Genomic DNA, 20,896 nt, shown 5'->3' with positions numbered 1-20,896 from the left:
CTGATTTAGAAGTGTGTTTTCCCAAACTATGAGCACCTAAATTAAACAAAAAATAATGCACTTTTTCACAGGTCTTACTTTTTTCACTATTGGGCAGTAGGCTGGTGAGAAGGTTGCAGGTCTAGAAGTATATAAATAATTAATATAAGGATGCAGGTTTGGAAATATATAAATAAACCATTAATGTATTAAGTAATACTAGACTTGCTTTTAGAAAGAATTGCGCTTTTTAGGATAAATGTTTGTGAAAGTGTACACTTTGTGCCCTTTTTGCCAATTTGCCAAAAATAATTTGCAAATTGATGTACAGTGTAATGAAGCAAATTTATGCCTGGAAGTACAAGACTAAGTTGCTTTAAATGGGATGCAAATATTGTTCTGGGTGGCTTTCTTTTCACGAGGCCCATGATCTGTTTCTCAATTTTTATTGTTTCTCACTTTTAAGTCAGCTACAGTTGTTCGGAGTTGGGCAGCCTTTAAATTAATTAATTTAATTAAACAGGGAAATCTAATGACTGCTGTCCTTTACTTGTTCCACGTTAGAACAGTAAGGATAGACCACTTGCTAGCTATACTGTAGTTTTCAAGGACAGAATAGGAAATTGGGGATGATCAGAGCATAGTTTATATTGGTTTACTTTTCCGCCAGCTCACAGATCAAAAAATAACATCTTGCCTTGAGCACTCTTCCCAGACCAATATGGAGTTTGATTTTTTCTCTCTCTCTAAACTTTCTGGAGAATTAGTTTTTAGAATCAGGTTTTCAACCAGCTCTTCCTAAGAACCAATGGCTTTTGCCCCAATGTGGCACCCTTTTCAACTGTCCCTCAAACTTTCTTTAAGTTCCCCCATATAGTTCAGACAAGTCTGGGCACAAGTCCTAAAATAACATTTTTGTGAAGTAAGCCACTTGTTAGAAGTACACCACACACACACACACACACACACACACAGTGTTTTTCTAGCAAAGCACCTGGTCTACCCCTACTCCCTACCCTATGGGAGGGAGCATACTGCTTCCCTTTCGCCTTTCAGCTCCAATCCAGGAGCCCTCAACACTTAATCTCTCCCCTGGCTCAAATTGATAAAGGGAGGAGAACTTGTGGCTCAGATGTTAATACAACTGCCTAATATGCAGGCAGTCCAAGTTCAAATCTGAGTAAGGGTATGGCTAGCTGATGAGAGCTAAATAGCTTGAAATAGATCTATACTAGTCTCCCTTTATTTCTTTATCAGCAAAATATAAGGCAATTGTCATGTATTTATGACAGTTTTCACTGTTCTGAGGTCATATGACCACCATTTGTAACCTTCCCAGGCAGCTTCTGACAAGCAAAGTCAATGAGGGAAGCCAGTTAATGACCTCATGATTCAGTTAACAGCTGCAGTAATTCTCTTAATAACTGTGACAAAAAGTCACAAAATGGGGCAAAACTCACTTAACTGCCTTGCTTAGCAACAGAAATGTTGGGCTCAATTGTGGTTGAAAGTCGAGGACTGTCTATATTTACTTTATTTTTAAATAGCCTTTTCTTTCATTTTTGTTCCTAATACTACGTTCCCCCCCACCCCCAGATTGACAATTCACAATCTCACCTAAGACTTGTTACATGTAATGGACTCTCCTTTATCCCTCCATATTTTACTGCCAAACCACCCTTTGCTGTTATTCAGTGTTTCTAACCTTGGCAACTTAAAGGTGCCTGGACTTCAACTCCCAGAATTCCCCAATTGGTATGAGTTTGGGGAATTGACGTCCATGCATCTTAAAGGTTGCCAGGATTGAGAAACAATGCTGTACTTCCTAGAACTCCCCAGTTCTTTTGAAGGTAGACCTTGAGGCTTCAGTACAATTGTAGTTCTTTACTGAAGCATTGCTATACTGCTGTTTTGGGAGCTGTGGGGCTTTGCTTGACTTTCCTTCCTTCCTTCTCTCCAACATCAACTTTGCAGTTGTTTGTGTGACCCTTGCTTTATCCTCCAATGGAGGAAAAGGAAAGCTCTTATTACTGATGCAAAAAAAACCGAGTCTCATTCGATAATAAAAGAGGGGTCCAGACAACTGCCTAGACATGTGTGATCTCTCCTCTGATGCGTCAAACTTCCAAATGAGCTCTCTGCTTGGTGGACTAGAACTTCAATCCTTGGAAAGCTGGAACTTCCTTCTGAAGTTGAAGCCTTTGTGTAGCATTTTTGCTGCAGGTGTCAAATGGTTTATTGATTTTGTTTTGTTTTATTCTTTTCAGAAACTGCCAGAGAAGGAAACAAGCTACAGTGAGTATCTCTCCCAAGCTGACTGTTCTTCACAAATTAATGTTATCTATTCTTTTTATCTATTTTCTATTGATTCTGTGTATTTTGCCTCTCCTTCTGTCCAGTGAAGGATGTTTACCCATTATGCCAGGGTTTTCAAATTTGACAAACTTTAAGATATGAGAATATAAGCTAGAGGATTCTGAGAGTTGAAACCCACTCATCTTAAAGTTGCCAAACTTGAAATACACTGTCCTATAAAGCTGTAAAGTGTAATATATGTGTAAATATAATCTATTAGCTGATTGATTAAAAAGAAGAGGATGTTTTCTTTTTAAAGAAATCTTTCATCACTTCATGGTTGCGGCTACGATGATGATGATGATGATGATGATGATGATGATGATGATAATTTCTTTTGTTTCTCTTTATTGATGGCTTAGCTGAGTTTACAGGACCTCCCAAAAAACCACCCAGGCTTGGACCACAGGTACATAATTGATCTTTATTTTTAACTATCTAAATCTTCTTAATCCGAAGCCAGAAATCAAGCAGTTCATGCAAGAGATTTGGTGTGATTTTCCACATGCATTAATTGATCTATCCTCATACTGGGAGGAAAGATGAGAAAATTCCCATTGGGAAAGAATACAATTTCCCCCCCAAAATAGTTTCCAATTGTTAGTAACTAGGTTACTTTTGTCACTTTTGACAGGTTCCTTTTGTCACTATAACCTTACAATAAAAGTAGTATCAATATTCATGTTTTTTGTTTGCCGGTCTGGACCACCTCGAAGGGTTGACATCAAACTTGCAAATTGGAAAGGGATTTCCTGCTCCTTATGCCAAGTCCAAGGGAAATCAGGAAATCCAGGCAGTTCAAATGAATATAAAGATTTATTGCAAGCTTAAGCTCTCTACAAGAATCTGAACTACTAATGATCCAAGCAATTTGGTGGTAGATAAGAATCAAAGGAATTCAATATGGGCTAGACTTAGATCCAGGGTTGAAATGCTACCAGTTCGGACCGGTTCAGCCGAACTGGTAGCAATGGCGGCAGGTGGTTCGGAGAACCGGTAGCAACAGCAGCGCGAGGCTCCTCCCACCCACCCAGTCGTCGTTACTTCCTGATTTTTATCAGAAAGTAACCTGTTTTTTACTCTCTGCGCATGTGCAGAAGGGTTTGTGCATGCACAGAGGGTCCGCACGCACACTTCTGAACTGGTAGGGAAGGTAAGTAGATTTCACCCTTGTTTAAATCCCTTGTGGGCCCGAAGAGACTCGTGACTGATAACACATTTGACGTCCGGGCTGCTGTTCTTTCTCCTCTCTCTCTCCAGGTTATTCACAGACCATTACATTTACAGTCCCAGCCTTGTTTCTCTATCAGTGTAACACTGAGAGACCAAGCATAACAGATAACATAAAAATTTCAGAGAGGAGCCTTGCACTGTGAATTGATGCTAAAAAGCTCCCTTCCTTGAATTGCTGAAAAGCACAGTGTGATGGTATGTGAGAAAGAGCTTAGGAGATGGGATGAAAAGATGCTGCTTAGGGGACAGCCAAATAAGAGACAGCATAGGTGCATAGTAGGTAGAGCAAGAGGCTTCAGAGGAACCCTCCCTATTTGTAAAGGTGATGGTGGGAGAAGATTTCCTTTCAGATTTACAAGATTCTGTTAATGTAGCTTTACGATAAAGTAGAATTAGTTTTCTGGTTGTGTTTCCTTTCTGGTCTACCTGGTAAGGCTGATTTATCCCAATGAGAAGCTCAGCATGGTCACTACCCTTGCTTTCCCTGTGTGTCTCCATATTTGTTTGTGTAGTTTTGCTGACAGTTCCAGAGGAAGTGTCTTGTGCATACACAGGCTAGGATAGCATTCAAAGCACTTGCTGCTACACTTGTAGAGAACACAACTCCTTCCAAGTTTTGAGAATGGGCTCTCTCTCATACACATATTTTGAGTGTATGCTTAGTATTTTGTTTTATGCACTTTTTTCTTTTTTTCTGTTTTGGTGTTGTAATTTTTTTTTTTTCTTGAATCTGTACTTTCATCTTGGAAATAAATAAAAATGTATACAGAGAGAGAGAGAGAGGAAGGACTCTCTCTTTATGCCAAAAATCCTTGCAAAGTGCCCATTCCAGTGTTTCACCCAAGCTTAGTGAACCCTGACAAAAAAAAACTGGTGCAGAAATGGGCTACCAGAGGAAGTGAAATTAGCATGCTTGGAGGAACCTCAGAATTGATAAAAGTCCAATAGAATCTTTAACAATCTATATATGTAAAGGGAAATAATAAAAAACCTGGTGGATGGTATTGAATATGCTTAGTAGTATGGATATCAGTTAGAAATGAAATACAGACTTCATTCTGGTAGATATTCTGTTGCATTTCTAATTGTTATTTTATGTCACTTTGGAAGCCTTCCAAAATTCAAACTCTACATTACATGGTAATAAAATAAGTAAAAAGAGTGATTAACAAGAATGATAAGTAATAATGAAGAGGAATGCCTCTGGGTTGGGGAACGCTTATTGGAGGATAACTGTGTACCCCCTTTTTCAGATGTCCCTGCAGCCGACTCCCACAGCCAATCTCGATCGAACAGATGATCCTGTTTACAGTGATGTGATGGGGCTGGTGAAGGCTGTCCTGCGGTTGAAGAATGAAGTCAGCAACCATCCACCTGAGCGATATATTCTGGTTGTTAAGGTATGTACTTTTATTTGACCCAACCCTGAACAAGTTCTCAGAATGGTATATGGAAAGGAAAGAAAGTAGTGCGAAGTATAACACAAACATGAGACTGTCCTCAAGTAGAAACCAATCTAAGCCCATACAATGAGAGAGTCCAGAAGGAACAAGAAGGAACAAACAAAGGATCCAATTGTTGGGACTAAGTAGCAGGCAGCTGCCACAGTAGTCTGCTAGCTTTTAGAAAGGCAGTATTATCATTTTATTAGTATTCCTTTAGGAAATACCAGTTAAGAGTCAGCTGAGTTAAAAGAATCATTAAGGCAATAGGGAACGTAAGAGAGGAGCTCAGAAAAACCACAAGGCAAGCTGAACGTATGTTTTGGCAGGTGGGTGTCAAAATTTATTCAGGTCTCATAGTTGCAAATAACCAAAAAAAAAATAGAGAGCCCAAATCAAAAAGCAAAGCTGTAGTCATAGAAAATTGATGGCGTCCTAAAGAATATCTGTTTTTCAGTCTTCCACCGAAGTCATAAAGTTCTCATAGGATTCTGCAAAAAAAACCCTTACTCTAGACAATTCTTTTCTAGAATGCATCTTCTGTTCATGCAAGTTCCCTATCCAGTTAGAACCTTTATGAGATGAACCAAAATAGCTAGAAGAATTTTCACATTGCATTCTGACTTTTTTCTTTTGTAGGATGTGGGTCTTTCTCTTCGAAAACTCATTGGGAGTGTGGATGACATCCTTCCGGCTCTACCAGCATCCTCACGCACTGAGGTGAATCTTGCTCAACAATAAAACTTTCCTTTAAGAAGGAAAGTGAGGCTTTCCTTCTTAAAAATCAAGAATGATCAGAAATGGGCCTGTCAACCTTGGCTAATTTGTGGCAAGAGATTGTGGCCAGTTATAAGAATAATTTGTTTGAAATCCTATATCTACTAGTGCAAGAACTGAGCAGGGATCAAAGGCAGTGGCAAAGAGTTTGCTTCACCTGCAGAAGGTCCAATATTCAATACTTGGTATCATCTCTTTAAAGAAATGAGAAAACCTTTTATCCAAGATTTGGAAAGGATTTATTCTCAGAGTCAGTAATACCACCAAAAGATACTACTTATGTGAAACTACTGCTTATCAGAATAGACAACACTTAATTTGCCAATTTTACAACAGTGTTTTATCTCAGCATAAAGAAGCTTTTAATATGCTGATAGTATTTCATAATTGAGGTTCTGTTTGTTAATCTATTTTGAAATATTTAATGAAATATCCTTTTGCGTTTGTATGTATTACTTTTTTCCTAAAAGCCAGAACAAATAAATATGGAATCAGATGTTTTTTTTCTCCAAAAGAGTTAATTGGGGTTGTTTTAAAACACCCTGTTAAGATTGACCTTGAAATAATACTGGATTTAATGGCCACCTATTCCTGTGTGTTTCCCATTGGCAGATTGAGGGTACCCAGAAGCTCCTAAATAAGGACCTTGCGGAACTCATCAACAAGATGCGTCTGGCTCAGCAGAATTCTATGACCTCATTGAGCGAGGAATGCAAGCGCCAGATGTTAACGGCTTCACATACTCTGGCTGTGGATGCAAAGAATCTCCTGGATGCTGTAGACCAAGCCAAGATGCGAGCCAACCTTGTGAAGGTCTCTTTTGAGTGATCGAGAGGGCTGACTTAACGGATTTTTTAAAACATCCCTCCACAACTTTCACATCCTGTCCCCCATCCTGCCTCACCAAAAACTGCTTGTGTCTTTGATTTTGTCACGTCTGTCTTCTGAGAGCAACGGAGAAGCCATGCTCAGGGCAAGGAAGAGAACTTTTTCCCCCCCAGTGTTCTGTGGACAATGCTGCTAAGGGACCCTGTGTGCACGAGAGGATCCTAGTCCCCAAGGTGAGGATTCTTTCAACCAAACTTTGAACTCTGAATCTGCACCGGTCGTCCCATCATACAAAGTGACTTCTGAAAATATTCTGCTTCCTTTGACAGTACCTCTGGCATCAAGTGATACAGTTTGTCTCCCTGGTGAAAAGGATCAAAGGCAGGGGTGGGTGGGGTGGCTTGTGAGCCTCTACACTGTTCTCAGGATAAGCCAAAAAAAAAAAAAAAAAGACACGTGAGATTTCTCCTTGGTTGATCCAAGGGTTCTAAAAAGCCTAGTGAGGGAGAAGATGTTTGCTAGGGCTTGCTACATCTATTTTGACTGAAGATGTTCCCATGGGGATGCTGGTTCCTCAGAAGAGACTGTGCATCTTTCTGTGTTGTATAGAAACATATATTTAATGGCCATATCTGAATGTGTGCTCCCTCCCTAAATCTTCTTCCCTTAATAGCCTCATTTATTGAATTTTTGAACCAGTTTAAACAATAGATCTCTCTCTGTCAATTATACAGATTCAAATAAATGTATAAAGCCATAAGAAGTACAGAAGGGCATCAGGGTTTAAGAAGTTGGAGGTGTTTCAGCCATTATAAGCTGGTTAACTTGAAAAGTTACTTGTAGCCGCCACAATCTTTCTGGGTTTTTAGGTATAAGGTTGCAATTTTAGATGTAAATGACTTTAGTACAGCTGAGGGGAGTTGTACATATCTTCCCTCCCCTTATGAATATAGATCAAACACAGATCTGATCCCATATTTGCTACTGAATTATAATCTGAAATTAAAAGTTTCCTGGTAAGCATTGGTATCATGCCTCATAAATATGGGGCTTACGTTTTGCTACTGAAATTGACGTTTCTCTTGAAAACAAGCACGTTTTGAAGGATTAGAAGCCATTAATATCTTTGTAATTCTATTGTCTTGAATGCAGGTATCTCATTCCTGAGAGAGAGGAAGGGATGGGGGAGGGGGGGAGGAAGCTGGAAAAGGTGCCTAAGAAATTGACAAGGTATTTATATTTCTTGACCTACGTGAGGTCAGCACAGTTTATCCATACTTCTTCATATTATCTTTATGTGTTAAAAAAAAAAGTTTAGAAAACTTTGTTTGCTATGTGGGTTTTTGGCCAGAAAATTAAAGCAACGTTGTTTATTTTGCCTGAGATAAATTAAATATAAAACTCCAGTGGCTGATTTTCCATTTCTTCATCTTCATTTTTTTTTTATCTAAAGACCTGATGTGGTGCTATCATGCAGTGTCATGCTTTACTATCTGCACATAGAGCAGGGTTGTCAAACGTGTATCGTCATGTTGTCATCATATAATTATCGTGACTTTTTTCCCCTTTGGTGGCTGACATAGCCAGCGCGTGACGCATCCAGCCCACGGGCCGTGAGTTTGATACTCCTGCCATAGAGATTGCTGGTTTGGTCCCTGACATTTTACAGTTGAAAATGCTCTACAGTTGGGAGGACTCCCTGACTGCATCCTGAAGAACCATAGTTCAGTGTCGAACTTGCATCATCACATTGTCATCACGTGACGTATCACAACGTTTTCCCCTCCGTTAAAATGAGGTGGGCGTGGCCAGCGTATGATGTATCCAGCCTGGGGCCACGAGTTTGACACCCCTGCCATAGTTGGTGTAATCATTCTATTAGGCTGTCGCACAAAGGAATTGATAGCTACTATATGCAATAGTAAAATAGCTACAATGATTACAGTAATGTAGTGGCCACTCCACACAAATTTTCTTGGTGCTTCAGCTTATTACAACTTCCACTCTATTGACAGAATAGAAGTAGTCAAGCTACTTCTGTTTCAAGCATCTCATATGTAGACTGCTTATGATACTTTGCTATATTCACAAGATTCACAGAGAATTACAGTATATGCACATTTTTGGTTATTCATCGAGCCAGCATTAATAGTCTCAAGATGTCTCAAACTCAAGTTGTCTCAAACTTTTCTGAAGCCCATACATTGTATTCCAGCCAAAATACAAGGATGTGTGTGCATTGCTTCTGACTCCAATGCAAAATTCTCAAAACAGATAGCAAAACTGCACAAAAATACAAATGATGATAATTAAGGGTCAATTACATTTTCCTGTAAAAAAAAAATGTAAAGGCGAGGGGAAAACAATTAAAACAAGGTTGGTTAGGCTGGATGTTTTAAAAAATATTGTATATTCACTTGCTGTTGGAAACCCCTTAGCAAATTATTGATTCTTACAATTACTCTGCACGATGGGTAGTTTGTGGGCATTTTTCCAATGCTTGAGGGTGTTTTAAAAAGCGAAATCAATGACTTAATCACCCCTTAAGAACAAAACCCCTTTTTGTTTTTCTAAGTTTGCCAGAGTGGAAAGTATTAAAGGAATAACATTTATAGTTCCTTGATGCCTCATAAAACAAGCAAAACACTTGGCTGTGTTGATTTTAATGACAACATGCGGTCACTGTTCACCTATAGCCACTGCCCCAAATCTTTTAAAGTGGCTCCAAAATCATTGCCTGCCCCTGCATTATGGCTTAGTCTTAGATATGAATCAGGCCCAAAAACTGACTAAATTGACTCTATGGATCCTGAGGTGATTGCATCTCATCAAGGGAGGTGGGTTGTGCCACCAAGTACACAATTCAAGTGAAAATGTTGATACAGAAACAAGATTACTCACCTGATTTCAAAAGAGGGACAGGGATCTCAATCAAAAATACCAATTCTACTTTCTGAAGTTTTGTAAAAAGCAGCATTTTAAAAATCAGATTGCAAAGATGTTATCCTAGCCCAAATACTGCAAGTGTGATGAGCCAGCAAAATGATTTGCAAATTTTCTATGATCAGTGGTTGGCTCAAGACCATCAACAGGTGGTACACACTCTGCTTGTCTTTGTCCTCTGTGAATCCATCCACTTTGCCTAACAAAGAGGAGCTGAGGCTGCTGATAGCGGGACTCCTGGTAAGCCATCATTGATGACAGTTTGTCAGGTGAAGGAACTATAGCAAAGGGAAAATCAATTGCCACTAGACAAAAAGAAGGGTGTTCCATCCATCCATCCACCCTTCCTGTCATCTTCTTTTAATGACCCCATAATCCCTTGCGGGGTGGAGTCTGGGCAACTGAATGTAACTGAATGTTTACTGGCCAGATGCTCTTCCTGTCGCCAATACGGAGTTTCATTCAGCAGATATATTCGCATTGTGCCCAGAGAGAGAAATATCTGCCACTACCTAGGATTGAACTCACAGCCTCCTGATTGTGAGGCACCTCTAGGCCACAGCACTACTCCATCCACCCATCCTGTGATATTTGCAAACATTTTTTTGCCTGCAGTTCAAAGTGGTATCTCTAAAAAGTCTCTATGCTATTCAAGAGTTACTCCATTTTCTATAACTACTGCCTGTATGCCTTCCTCATGCTCATAGATTTTTTTGAAGGACAGAATATGAATATTCTGAAAACCAGGTTTTAAAACTTGGTTCTTGTACCCTCAGATTTACAGAGATGAGTGTAAAAAGCAAGAGGAAGCCTGTAGGCCAATTACACAGGGACATCTTTGCCTCTTAACATCCTAGAAGAGGACGGTTGGTGTGATTTGAACAGGAGACTGTGCACAGCACACCTGAAACCTCTGTGCTTCACCGACAAAAAATTGGCCACATCCAATAGGACTCCTATCTGAAAAACTGCACCAATGAATGGATGCATGAAATTTTCACACCCTCTCCAATATGGTGCCCTCCAAATGCACTATCTTACAACTCCCATCATCCCCAGCCAGCACAACCTTTGATCGAAGTTGCAATCCAACATATCCAACAAAAATCACATTGGAAGACGTTGCTATGCCTTAATCGAGGAACAGAACTCAGGATGCAATAAATTGGAAACATTTTTTTTACTTTCATTAACAGTAGTTCTCAGAGGGTATGGATGACTAGCTACTAGCTTAATAACATTTCTACTTTAAGTCCCTTAATAGAAAATTTATTATCTACCTGACTGCTTGCCAGAGCAGGAAGATGAGGTATAAACCAAATGATGGCATAATAAATATTTTCCATGCATTTCCAGAAATTCTCATAATTTATAAATCCTCAACACAGAGACTCCCCAGCACATTTTTGTAATACAAGGAATTAAATGCTGCTTCAACAGCAGGTAATAAAGAGACTTTGTTAAATCAAAGCACTTTCCAAGTTTGGATATTATTCCTAGCTCACATTGTGACATTTTCCCACTGCAACCAGCTTTTTAACTTTTCCCCTGGCTTTTCTGGAATAACAGCAGACAAGCTTCATGAGCCACAGCATCAATAATTTCTGGCCACTGCACTGTATGTGGCTCACAAGCCCTTTTTGTGCCCCATAGAACTGCCCCACATCATATTGCTGAATAATGGTGGCATGATTTTCTCTTGATTTTTGGCAAAACAAAAATATGTAAAACAGGTACACAAAACCTCAAGGTTAAGTTTGCATTGTTCTTTGTTTAACTTTGCATTACAGTTCTTTGATTAAGTTTTGATTTTTTATATGATGTTAATAATTCCTGGGCAACAGATATTGGATCAAGAGAATGATCCTACTATTGGCTTCTTTAGGAAGGCGAATGGAAGTTTGGGTGGCATTTTTGTGGAGACTGTCTGGTTGTGTTGATATATTTAAAGGTAGCTTCTTCATCCTGCATATCAATGCTAGATCATGCCTGCCAGAAATGGAGGAAGGAAAAGTCCAATTGTCCCCAGCAAACAGACAAAGATAAACATCCAGAGGAAGATGCGGTCAATCACCATGGCAACATATTTCCAATCTTCTTTGACCTGCAACAAATGAAAAATCATGACCAGGGCGACCAGTCACAAAGTTAACAGGAATTCAGCATGATTGAAATGGGAAAACTTAAAAACATACCACAAATGCTTCAGTAACTTAGTAGGTTAGCAATAGCAATAGCACTTAGACTTATATACCACTTTACAGTGCTTTACAGCCCTTTCAAAACGGTTTACAGAGTCAGCATATTGCTCCCAACAATCTGGGCCCTCATTTTACCCACCTCAGAAGGATGGAAGGCTGAGGCAACCTTGAGCCTGGTAAGATTTGAACTTCCAAATTGCAGGCAGCCGGCAGTCAGCAGAAGTAGCCTGCAGTACTGCACTCTAACCTCTGCGCCACCAAGGCTCACTCTAACCACTGCGCCACCATGGCTCAGATTAAGTAAGCAAGTAGGCATAGTAAGTATCAATGTGCCATACCATAGAATAATTATCCATCAGAGTTAAAATAGATAGAACGTAAAACTAACAGGATCAGGCTGAAAAAAATCCAGGTGAGCACTAGATAGCAGCAAAGAGGATACTTATGTTATCCCATAGTTATCTACTGAGTAGTTGTCAAAATTTTGGTATTCCAGATATGGCAGCTCTACAGAGTATAGAATAGAAAATTCAATGTGCTGGATGAAACTATTCAGTTAGTTGAGTTCCTTCAGAGTTGGGAGACTTTGATTAAGGAAAACAAAGTCTTCCAAGCTTTCAGATTCGTGCTGGAGCCCATCTTCAGGGAACTTGAAGAGCCTTGGTGGCACAGCAGACTAAAGTGCTGTTAAGTAGCACCAGCTGCCTGCAATTACTGCAAGTTCAAATCTCACCAGGCTCAAGGTTGACTCAGCCTTCCATCCTTTCGAGGTAGGTAAAATGAGGACCTGGATTGTGGGGGCAATAAACTGACTTTGTATAAAAAAGAACACTGCTTGGGGGGGGGACGAAAGCCCTACTAAGCAGGTATATACAAAAGTATGAAGGCTATTGCTTAACGCATTGTAAGCCGCCCTGAGTCTCCGGAGAAGGGCGGCATATAAATCGAACCAATAAATAAATAAATAAATAAACTTCTCTCTAGCCTAACTTCTTTGGCTAGAGAGAAATTCTCTGAAGATGGGCTCCGGCATGAGTCCAAAAGTTCAAAAGACAAAACCTCTGGTCCCAGTGACTGACCCAAATTGGATGCTGCAACATTATCGTGGGACACATACAATATATTCTCCTTCATTCATGAAAAACAAAATTGCTTGGGAATGATTTTGGCAAGCTGTGGGGTAATGTATAACACTTCATTTGGAGCCCACAGATCCATCTACCATATTTTTCGGAGTATAAAATGCTCCGGATTATAAGACACACCTACCTTTTATGGGAAGGAAAAAAAAAAAATCTGCCTCTGCCTCCCAGGAATTTGCCTCCTTTCAGCAAACAGCGGAAATCCTAAGCAGCAACAGGCAATGGCAATCCCTGCAGCCTGAAACACCTGAGGGTTGGGAAGCCAATCCAACCGACAATCAACTGCTTGTGCTAATCAGGCTGTGCTGAAGTTGAAACGGGCTGTTTGCTTTTTGCTGCAAGGAGGTAAATTGCTAGAAGGCAGAGACCAAAGGGTGGGGGCCGGCGGGTGGGCAGGGCTACATTTGGTGGATAAGACACACCCAAATTTTCATCTACTTTTAGGGTGGGAAAAAGTGCATCTTATACTCCGAAAAATATGGTAAATTGGATGGATCTGAAATAGGAAGCCTTGGTTTTTCTTTTTAAAAAGAGCTAAAACAAGTGTCCCATGCCATATAGATCAATGTCCCTACTCTTGTACATTGAGTGTTCACAGAGAAACAAAGGTTCTCTGTGGACCATTATCCTTCTTTCAGGCAGGGTGTGAAATCACAATATGTCCCCCCAGGCTGAAAGAGTGAACTTTGCCCAGGAAGGAATTTCAGGGATGGAGTTCCTATGGGCAGATCAACCTGAACCCATGATACTGGAGAGTTATAGTCTATGGGTGATACTAACCACTGTGGTTGGCTGAGAGGTTTCTGTCACAATTGTGAACGTGTAATCCTCCAGCTTGTAGAAAAATATGGTAGCAGAGATGGCAATACCTTAACTGTTCTGCCTCAAGGTCTTTTAATGACATGCAAATTAAAGAAAGTACGTTGTGGATTCTGCTGGCTTTGATTCCCTTCCCACTGAGCATTACCTGCAGCTTGGAAAACATCTACCAATGCTGATGCTACTTCGTAATTTGTGATGAGACAACTTTGGGCAGAGGTAGATGTGTCCCTGGAACAGAAAGTTTAACCGCCCTCCAAGTTTTATTGCTTGACTGATTGATTGATGAGGCTTTACATTGCCTCAGTTTCAGTCAACTCTTAAGATATTCACAGTCCAACAATAGCTCTAATAAAGGCAAGGCAGTAAAACTCTGTAATATAGCTTCCCACAACATTCATTTGTGGCGTCACCTCTTTTTTTCAGCAGCCTAGTCTCCAGAGGCCTTCCACAATAATTAGGGGGCAGGATAAGCTATTCCTTAAGATGGTGTGTATGTGTGTGTCCATTTCTGTACTTCCTGCCTTATTGCCTAAGTAATAAGGTGCAGGTGTGGATATGCATTCAGAGAGTGTCTAACAAGTCCCAAAATAGCCAGGCTGATGGGTGGGGGGGAGAGGGATTGCACCAATGAGACTGGAGGGAGCCAGTTGGATTTTTGTTCTCAATGTCATTTGCTACAGTGGTGAGATTCTAATTTTTTTACTACTGGTTCTGTGGGCATGGCTTGGTGGACACGGCTTGGTGGGTGTGACAGGGGAAGGATACTGTAAAATCTCCATTCCCTCCCCACTTCAGGGGAAGGATACTGTAAAATCTCCATTCCCTCTCCATTCCAGGGGAAGGATACTGCAAAATCCCCATTTCCTCCCGATCAGTTGGGACTCGGGAGGCAGAGAATAGATGGGGGTGGGGCCAGTAAGAGGTGGTATTTACTGGTTTTCCAAACTACTCAAAATTTCCGCTACCGGTTCTCCAGAACTGGTCAGAACCTGCTGAATACCACCTCTGATTTGCTACCTAGAGAGCTGGAGAGTATGAAGGAGTGTGTGTGTCCCTGTGTGTCGCTTTACAAGTCAGTCTTCCCACCATCACACATGATCTACGAGATGGCAAAAACCTTCTGGTAAAAGCAAGAGTTTCCATGTGTTACTGGGCTTCCGGAAGTGGGCCAACACTGTGAGGAATGGCAAGTGAAAGAGATAACTTATGATCTGAAATGGTAGGACAAGAGAGGAAATCTTTATACACCCTCTTTCATGCCAACATTTTCCTTCTTTTTTCTCTTAACTGATGACTACGCTGACTCCATAGCAATACAAATAGAGAGATGGCTAAACTGGATTGTGGCTTTGCCTGTGTAAACCCAGTGGTCAGTTCTTGCAGAACTGGCTGGGAAGTTTCCAAGCTGCCCTTACAGAGTAATGGAGGAAAATGCCTAAAGGTTGAAGGAGAGAGGTGTAGTGACGCCAGGCAAAGTGAACAATGGTGGGTGGCCGATTCCAGTCGCTAAAAACATCACAGACCACATTGGCTGTGACCTATCCTAATATGTGTCCATAGCAAAAACTGTGTTGGGGAAGGGAGGAAAACACCACTTCAAAACTAGAATCCCTTAGGACAAATTTAAAGTACAGCTGCTGTGGGCTGGAGATAAGACAAAAACAGCACCACGAGGGCATGATATTTAAAAATGGTTAGGAGGCATGTTTATGCCATAACTGAAGATTGTGAAAATGAGCCTCTTCAGGGTAAGGATACCCTCCTTAGCATCCAGCAGACTTCTAAAATGATTAGAAACAATTTGATGAGGTCAATTCTTGGTGCCTGATCAGTAGTGAAATCCAATTTTTTTTTACTACCGGTTCTGTGGGCGTGGCTTGGTAGGCGTGGTGTGGCTTGGTGGGCGTGGCTTGGTGGGTGTGCTGGGGAAGGATACTGCAAAATCTCCATTCCCAGCCCACTCCAGGGAAAGAATACTGCAAAATCCCCATTCCCTCCCCACTTCAGGGGAAGGATACTGCAAAATCCCCATTCTCTCCCCACTCCAGGGAAAGAATACTGCAAAATCCCCATTCCCTCCCCACTCCTGGGAAAAGGATATTGCAAAATCTCCATTCCCACCCCACTTTGGGGCCAGCCAGAGGTGGTATTTGCCAGTTCTCTGAACTACTCAAAATTTCCACTACCAGTTCTCCAGAACCTGTCAGAACCTGCTGGATTTCCATCCCTGTGCCTGATACTCTGCTTTTATATCCATCTATGCCACCTCACCTCCATTCCACTTTGTCTGTTTAAGAAAAGAGACGTTTGAGCTACTGGCAGCATTTTTATCTGCACTAAATGCCTTTTCTATCCAGATATAATTGAACATTTAACTATTTCCTTTTTCTTACAATTAATAAAACTCACTTTTAAATCATAAAACTGATGCTTATCTTATCAGAAGTAGAAAGGACTGCTACCGCATACCTCAAAACTACTTGCAGGGGTCTCCAACCTTGGCAACTTTAAGGGGGGTCTTGCAGGGGTCACCAGCCTTGGGAGGAGGGGTCTTCAACTTTGGCAACTTCAAAACTTGTGGACTTCAATTCCCAGAATGCTGGCTGGGGAATTCTGGGAGTTGAAGTCTACAAGTCTTAAATTTGCCAAGGTTGGAGACCCCTGTAACTAGAACTAGGAGAAGATGCTACAGAGCTGTATTATTATTGTTGTTGTTGTTGTTGTTGTTGTTGTTTCCAGTTTATGGGTGAGTAACTGGATCAGGCTGTTAAGAACCTCAGGGCTCTTTCATGAATCTGTGTTAAGAAAAAGCCTAGCCAAGATACAGTATTTCCTTCCTTCAGGAAGATGGGTGGAAACAAAAAAAGTTCTGTTTATCATATAACTGGATGAGCCCGTCAGTCACAACACACACACACACACACACACACACACACACACACACACATCTTCAGGTGGCCTGAAAGCCCTTTCTCAATGAAATGGGTCACTTTAATTGGTTGATTCTTTCTGAAAAGAAAAGGAACATCTTGTAAAATTCCAATGAAGTTTCAGCGGGAAGGAGTTCCTAAGGTTAAAACGAAGACTGCATGCCATATCTGGCAGACAATAGAATCATAAATTAACAGTGCAGTCCACTTCAGGCTGAATCAGCATAAGCCCATTAAACCTAATTGATCTTATGCGCAAATAAAAATACTGTAGAATAAGTTAAATGAGTCAGCAAAAGCAAAATATACATTGTGGGTTGCAGTGGGAGAGGTTCATGAAAATATTTGTCCTTGAATTACTGTGTTAATATTGTGATTTGTGATTTTGCACTCATTCAGATTATATTCCTTCCTGCTCCCCTTTTTTCACAAAAGGTCTATCTTCTACCTTCTCCTATCCTTCTATCCTGCTAGGCTGATTTCTCTCTTAGATCTAGTTCCATCTTAGATTCTTGGTCTAAGGGCTAAGAACACTTTTGCAGGCAGGTCTTCAGGCTACTGAATTTAAGTGATTCCACACGATTCAAGTGGAAGCTGGGGAAATAATCCTCAGGGTTGGGGATAGTTTAATGAAAAGAAGGATTAGGAGAGACATGATAGCACTGTTCCAATATCTCAGGGGCTGCCACAAAGAAGAGGGAGCCAAGCTATTCTCCAAAGCACCTGAAGGTAGAACAAAAAGCAATGGGTGGAAACTAATCAAGGAGAGAAGCAACCTAGAACTAAGGAGAAATTTCCTGACAGTTAGAACAATTAACCAGTGGAACACCTTGCCTCCAGAAGTTGTGAATGCTCCAACACTGGAAGTTTTAAGAAGATATTGGATAACCATTTGTCTGAAGTGGCGTAGGGTTTCCTGCCTAAGCAGGGGGTTGGACTAGAAAACCTCCAAGCTCTCTTCCAACTCTGTTATCTATTCTATTCTATTCTATTCTATTCTATTCTATTCTATTCTATTCTATTCTATTCCATTCCATTCCATTCCATTCCATTCCATTCCATTCCATTCCATTCTATTCTATTCTATTCTATTCTATTCTATTCTTCTATTCTACTCTACTCTATTCTATTCTATTCTATTCTATTCTATTCTATTCTATATATGAAAAAAGACGGACTGAGAAGGCCAAAGTTCTAATCCAGAAAAATAGTTCTTAGTATCTCAGACTTAGCGACTCACCGAGAAATCTGCATCCTCAGCCCGCAGGTGATTTGCTATGAAGTGCACCCCTTCCAGTGCCTTCAAGATGCTTGGAGACAGCCGGATGCCCTGCTCAGATGAAGCTGAACTTTCTGTTTTGATAGTGGCTGGGCGATGAACCAGTTCCACACATCTTCTTCCCAGATGTTGAGCACTGGTGTAGCGATATTGAAGGCATTGGTGGTGACAAATGCTTTGCAGGGGTAGCCGGCCAGCCTGAATCATCTCTTCGTGATACTCCTCTTCCTCATCCCACCTATCATCTACGTCTGTCTCCAACCAACACCGTGAAGTGCTGAGGTTTGCTGGAGGCATGTCGTATTGTGCAATGACTTCTTCACTGGCCACCCTCAACCCTGAAGCTATTACTGGAGGACGTTTCATGAAGAGCCAGCGAGGAATGAAATCCAGAAAAACATTCTGGACCCAGTGTGGCATTTTGTGAGTACTGGGTGAGCGATGATGGACGTTGAGTACAAAGACTGTGATGACAATGGAGAGGGTGACAAAGATCATGGTGAAAAGCAAATATTCGCCAATCAGCGGGATAACTAGGGAAGTGGATGGAATGATTTCAGTAATAAGTAGGAGAAAGACAGTGAGGGACAGAAGGACAGAGATGCACAAGGTGATCTTCTCACCACAGTCAGATGGCAGGTAGAAGACCAGCACGGTCAAGCAGGAAATTAGAAGGCAAGGGATAATGAGATTAATGGTGTAGAAGAGAGGCAAACGGCGGATGATGAAGCTATAAGTGATATCAGGGTAGATCTCACTGCAACAATCATATTTCTTAGTATTATAAGTGCCCACTGCACTGATAATGGCCCACTCCCCACTTTCCCAGTAGTCCTTAAGGTCGACATGGTGCTCCATGCTCTCCAAGTCAATCTTGGCCTTGTCATAAGTCCATGAACCAAATTTCATTTTGCAGTTCTGTTGATCAAAGGGGAAGAAGGTTACATCAATGCTGCAGGAGCTCTTATAGATGGCTGGTGGCACCCACTTCACACTGCCGTTAGAGAACAGGTGAGCCTTTATCATATGGGTGACAGCAAACTCTCCATCGGCACTTGAGAGAAAAGAAGAGAGGAGTTAAGAGGAGACTGTTTAACCTTAAACAAACGTCTGCGTCTTGAGGCATTATTTAGGGACAGCATTGTAATACACTGAGTTAAAGCCAATCAAGAAAGATTTCTAATATATTGATTTATTGTGACAAAAACCTTGAGGAATCAGACAGTCCTTTCCCTACAAACAAGACTATTTTGAAACTCACATTTTTCTCTGTTCACAAATATTACATACTAATACTAATACAGCTACACAATATTTTGAACCCTAGTCTAGGTTAAGGGTTAAGTATAAGTCATCATTTGGTCATCTTACAAGAAAGAGCTTTAATAGTGTATTTGGCCTTGGCAATATAACTACTAAGGCTTAATTTCAGTGTCATCCATTTCTGCACATTGTAAAAAAAATTTTAATTACTGGAAATTACGAAGAGGGAAGAGTCGGAATATTATAGCGTGTGGAACAAATTATATAAATGGTTAGAAAAAAGGAATCAAAACAATAATTCGGAATGATAAATTAATTGGGTTAAAACTAAGAAGTGTAAATTACTGGATAGTTTGTTAAGAGTGATGGTTGTGTAAATAGATACAATGTAAATATAAGTATGTAGCTGAACAATTAAATAAAATAGAGAATATATATCCATGTCAATACATAAAGCTGTAAAATAATACATGATGTAATGTTATGTTTGTTATGTTTTTTTAATGTGTTTTTGTTTTTGTTGTATTTTTCTCTATTTTGTTTTTAAAAGTCAAAAGTGTAATAAAAATTACTTTAAAAAAAAACTACTAAGGCTTAAATCATGTAAAATAAGGAGCATGAAATAAATATAGGCAGTCTTCCAGTGGTGGGTTGCCCCCGGTTCGAACCGGTTCTATAGAACCAGTAGTAAAACCAGCGGATGACCCCGACGTCATCAAAATGCTTTTGCGCATGCGTGGCCCCGTTGCGAACCGGTAGTAAAGGTAAGTAGAACCCACCCCTGCAGTCTTCGACTTACAACCACAATTGAACCCAAAATTTCTGTTGCTAAGTGAGACATGTTAAGTGGGTTTTGCCCCATTTTACAACTTTTCTTGCCACACTTGTTAAGTGAATCACTGCAGTTGTTAAGTTAGTCACACAGTTGTTAAGACTTTGCTTGTCAGAAGGTCACAAAAGATGATCACATGACTCTGGGACACTGCAACCGTCATAAATATGAGTCAGTTGCCAAGTGTCCAAATTTTGACCACATGACCATGGGGATGCTGCAACGGTCGCGAGTGTGAAAAACGGTCATAAGTCACTTTTTTCAGTGCTGTTGTAATTTGAAACAGTCACTAAACAAATTGTTGTAAATTGAGGACTACCTATATAACTAGGTTTCACTGCCGCCTACAATTAGCTGCATGAAAGTTGTCCTTTTAGAAAGCATGGGAAATGTCAACTGAACTACTCCAAGATGACTTTGGAACTGAAAAGCCACATGTAAAGAAGAAGAATTAATGGTGTAGATTAACATCAGATTGGAAATCAATATTCATTTTAATAGCAGCCGCCAGAATTTGTATTTATTAACCCCATGCAAGCTTTGTTCATCAAACCATTTAGCTCAGATTTGTTGGCACCAGCTTTGTCTGACCCTTCACTTCAGGGACAATGTAAAATTTGTTCTATGCTGCCTCCCAATACTTCTGTAGGATTTCAGACAAATTTCTGAGCTCTATCTGGTGATGCTGGTAACCAGACCTGTGACCTTTCTCATCCAGAGGCTGTCCTCCACCACAGATACCAGTGGGAAACCCATCTCGAAGAGACTGGGGTGTGTCTACATGGTGCTTGTTTTGGGAATCAGCAGAATAATTGTCAACTTTCAAACAAAAGAGTTACTGAAAGCATTTAAGAAAGTCAAAAATGGCAA

At 40.5% G+C, this 20,896-nt stretch overlaps 2 protein-coding genes across 10 annotated transcripts in view; one reads left to right on the top strand and one right to left on the bottom strand.

Annotated features, from left to right (window-relative positions):
• Positions 1–8,020, top strand: part of PTK2B (protein tyrosine kinase 2 beta) — a 107,357-nt gene extending 99,337 nt beyond the window's left edge. For 4 of the 8 annotated variants that reach the window (XM_087883342.1, XM_087883339.1, XM_034421236.3 and 1 more), the window contains 5 exons: positions 2,247–2,274; positions 2,697–2,743; positions 4,821–4,967; positions 5,649–5,729; positions 6,399–8,020. In XM_087883342.1, the coding sequence (XP_087739468.1) occupies positions 2,247–2,274; positions 2,697–2,743; positions 4,821–4,967; positions 5,649–5,729; positions 6,399–6,614 (519 nt within the window). In that variant the 3' untranslated portion in view covers positions 6,615–8,020. Of the gene's footprint in view, positions 1–2,246; positions 2,275–2,687; positions 2,744–4,820; positions 4,968–5,648; positions 5,730–6,398 lie in introns of all 8 variants that reach the window. The other 4 variants (XM_087883341.1, XM_034421235.3, XM_034421234.3 and 1 more) reach the window with 1 other exon arrangement.
• Positions 8,021–10,741: 2,721 nt separating this feature from the next.
• Positions 10,742–20,896, bottom strand: part of CHRNA2 (cholinergic receptor nicotinic alpha 2 subunit) — a 35,723-nt gene continuing 25,568 nt past the window's right edge. For both annotated transcript variants that reach the window (XM_034421240.3, XM_034421241.3), the window contains exons 7-8: positions 17,893–18,985; positions 10,742–11,661 (exon numbers count right to left, since the gene is read on the bottom strand). In XM_034421240.3, the coding sequence (XP_034277131.2) occupies positions 11,536–11,661; positions 17,893–18,985 (1,219 nt within the window). In that variant the 3' untranslated portion in view covers positions 10,742–11,535. The remainder of the gene's footprint in view (positions 11,662–17,892; positions 18,986–20,896) is intronic.

The sequence above is a fragment of the Pantherophis guttatus genome, chromosome 1, assembly GCF_059756535.1.
Source record: "Pantherophis guttatus breed Tessera chromosome 1, ASM5975653v1, whole genome shotgun sequence".
NCBI classification, from domain to species: domain Eukaryota; kingdom Metazoa; phylum Chordata; class Lepidosauria; order Squamata; family Colubridae; genus Pantherophis; species Pantherophis guttatus.
This window is presented reverse-complemented; position numbering and strand designations above follow the sequence as displayed.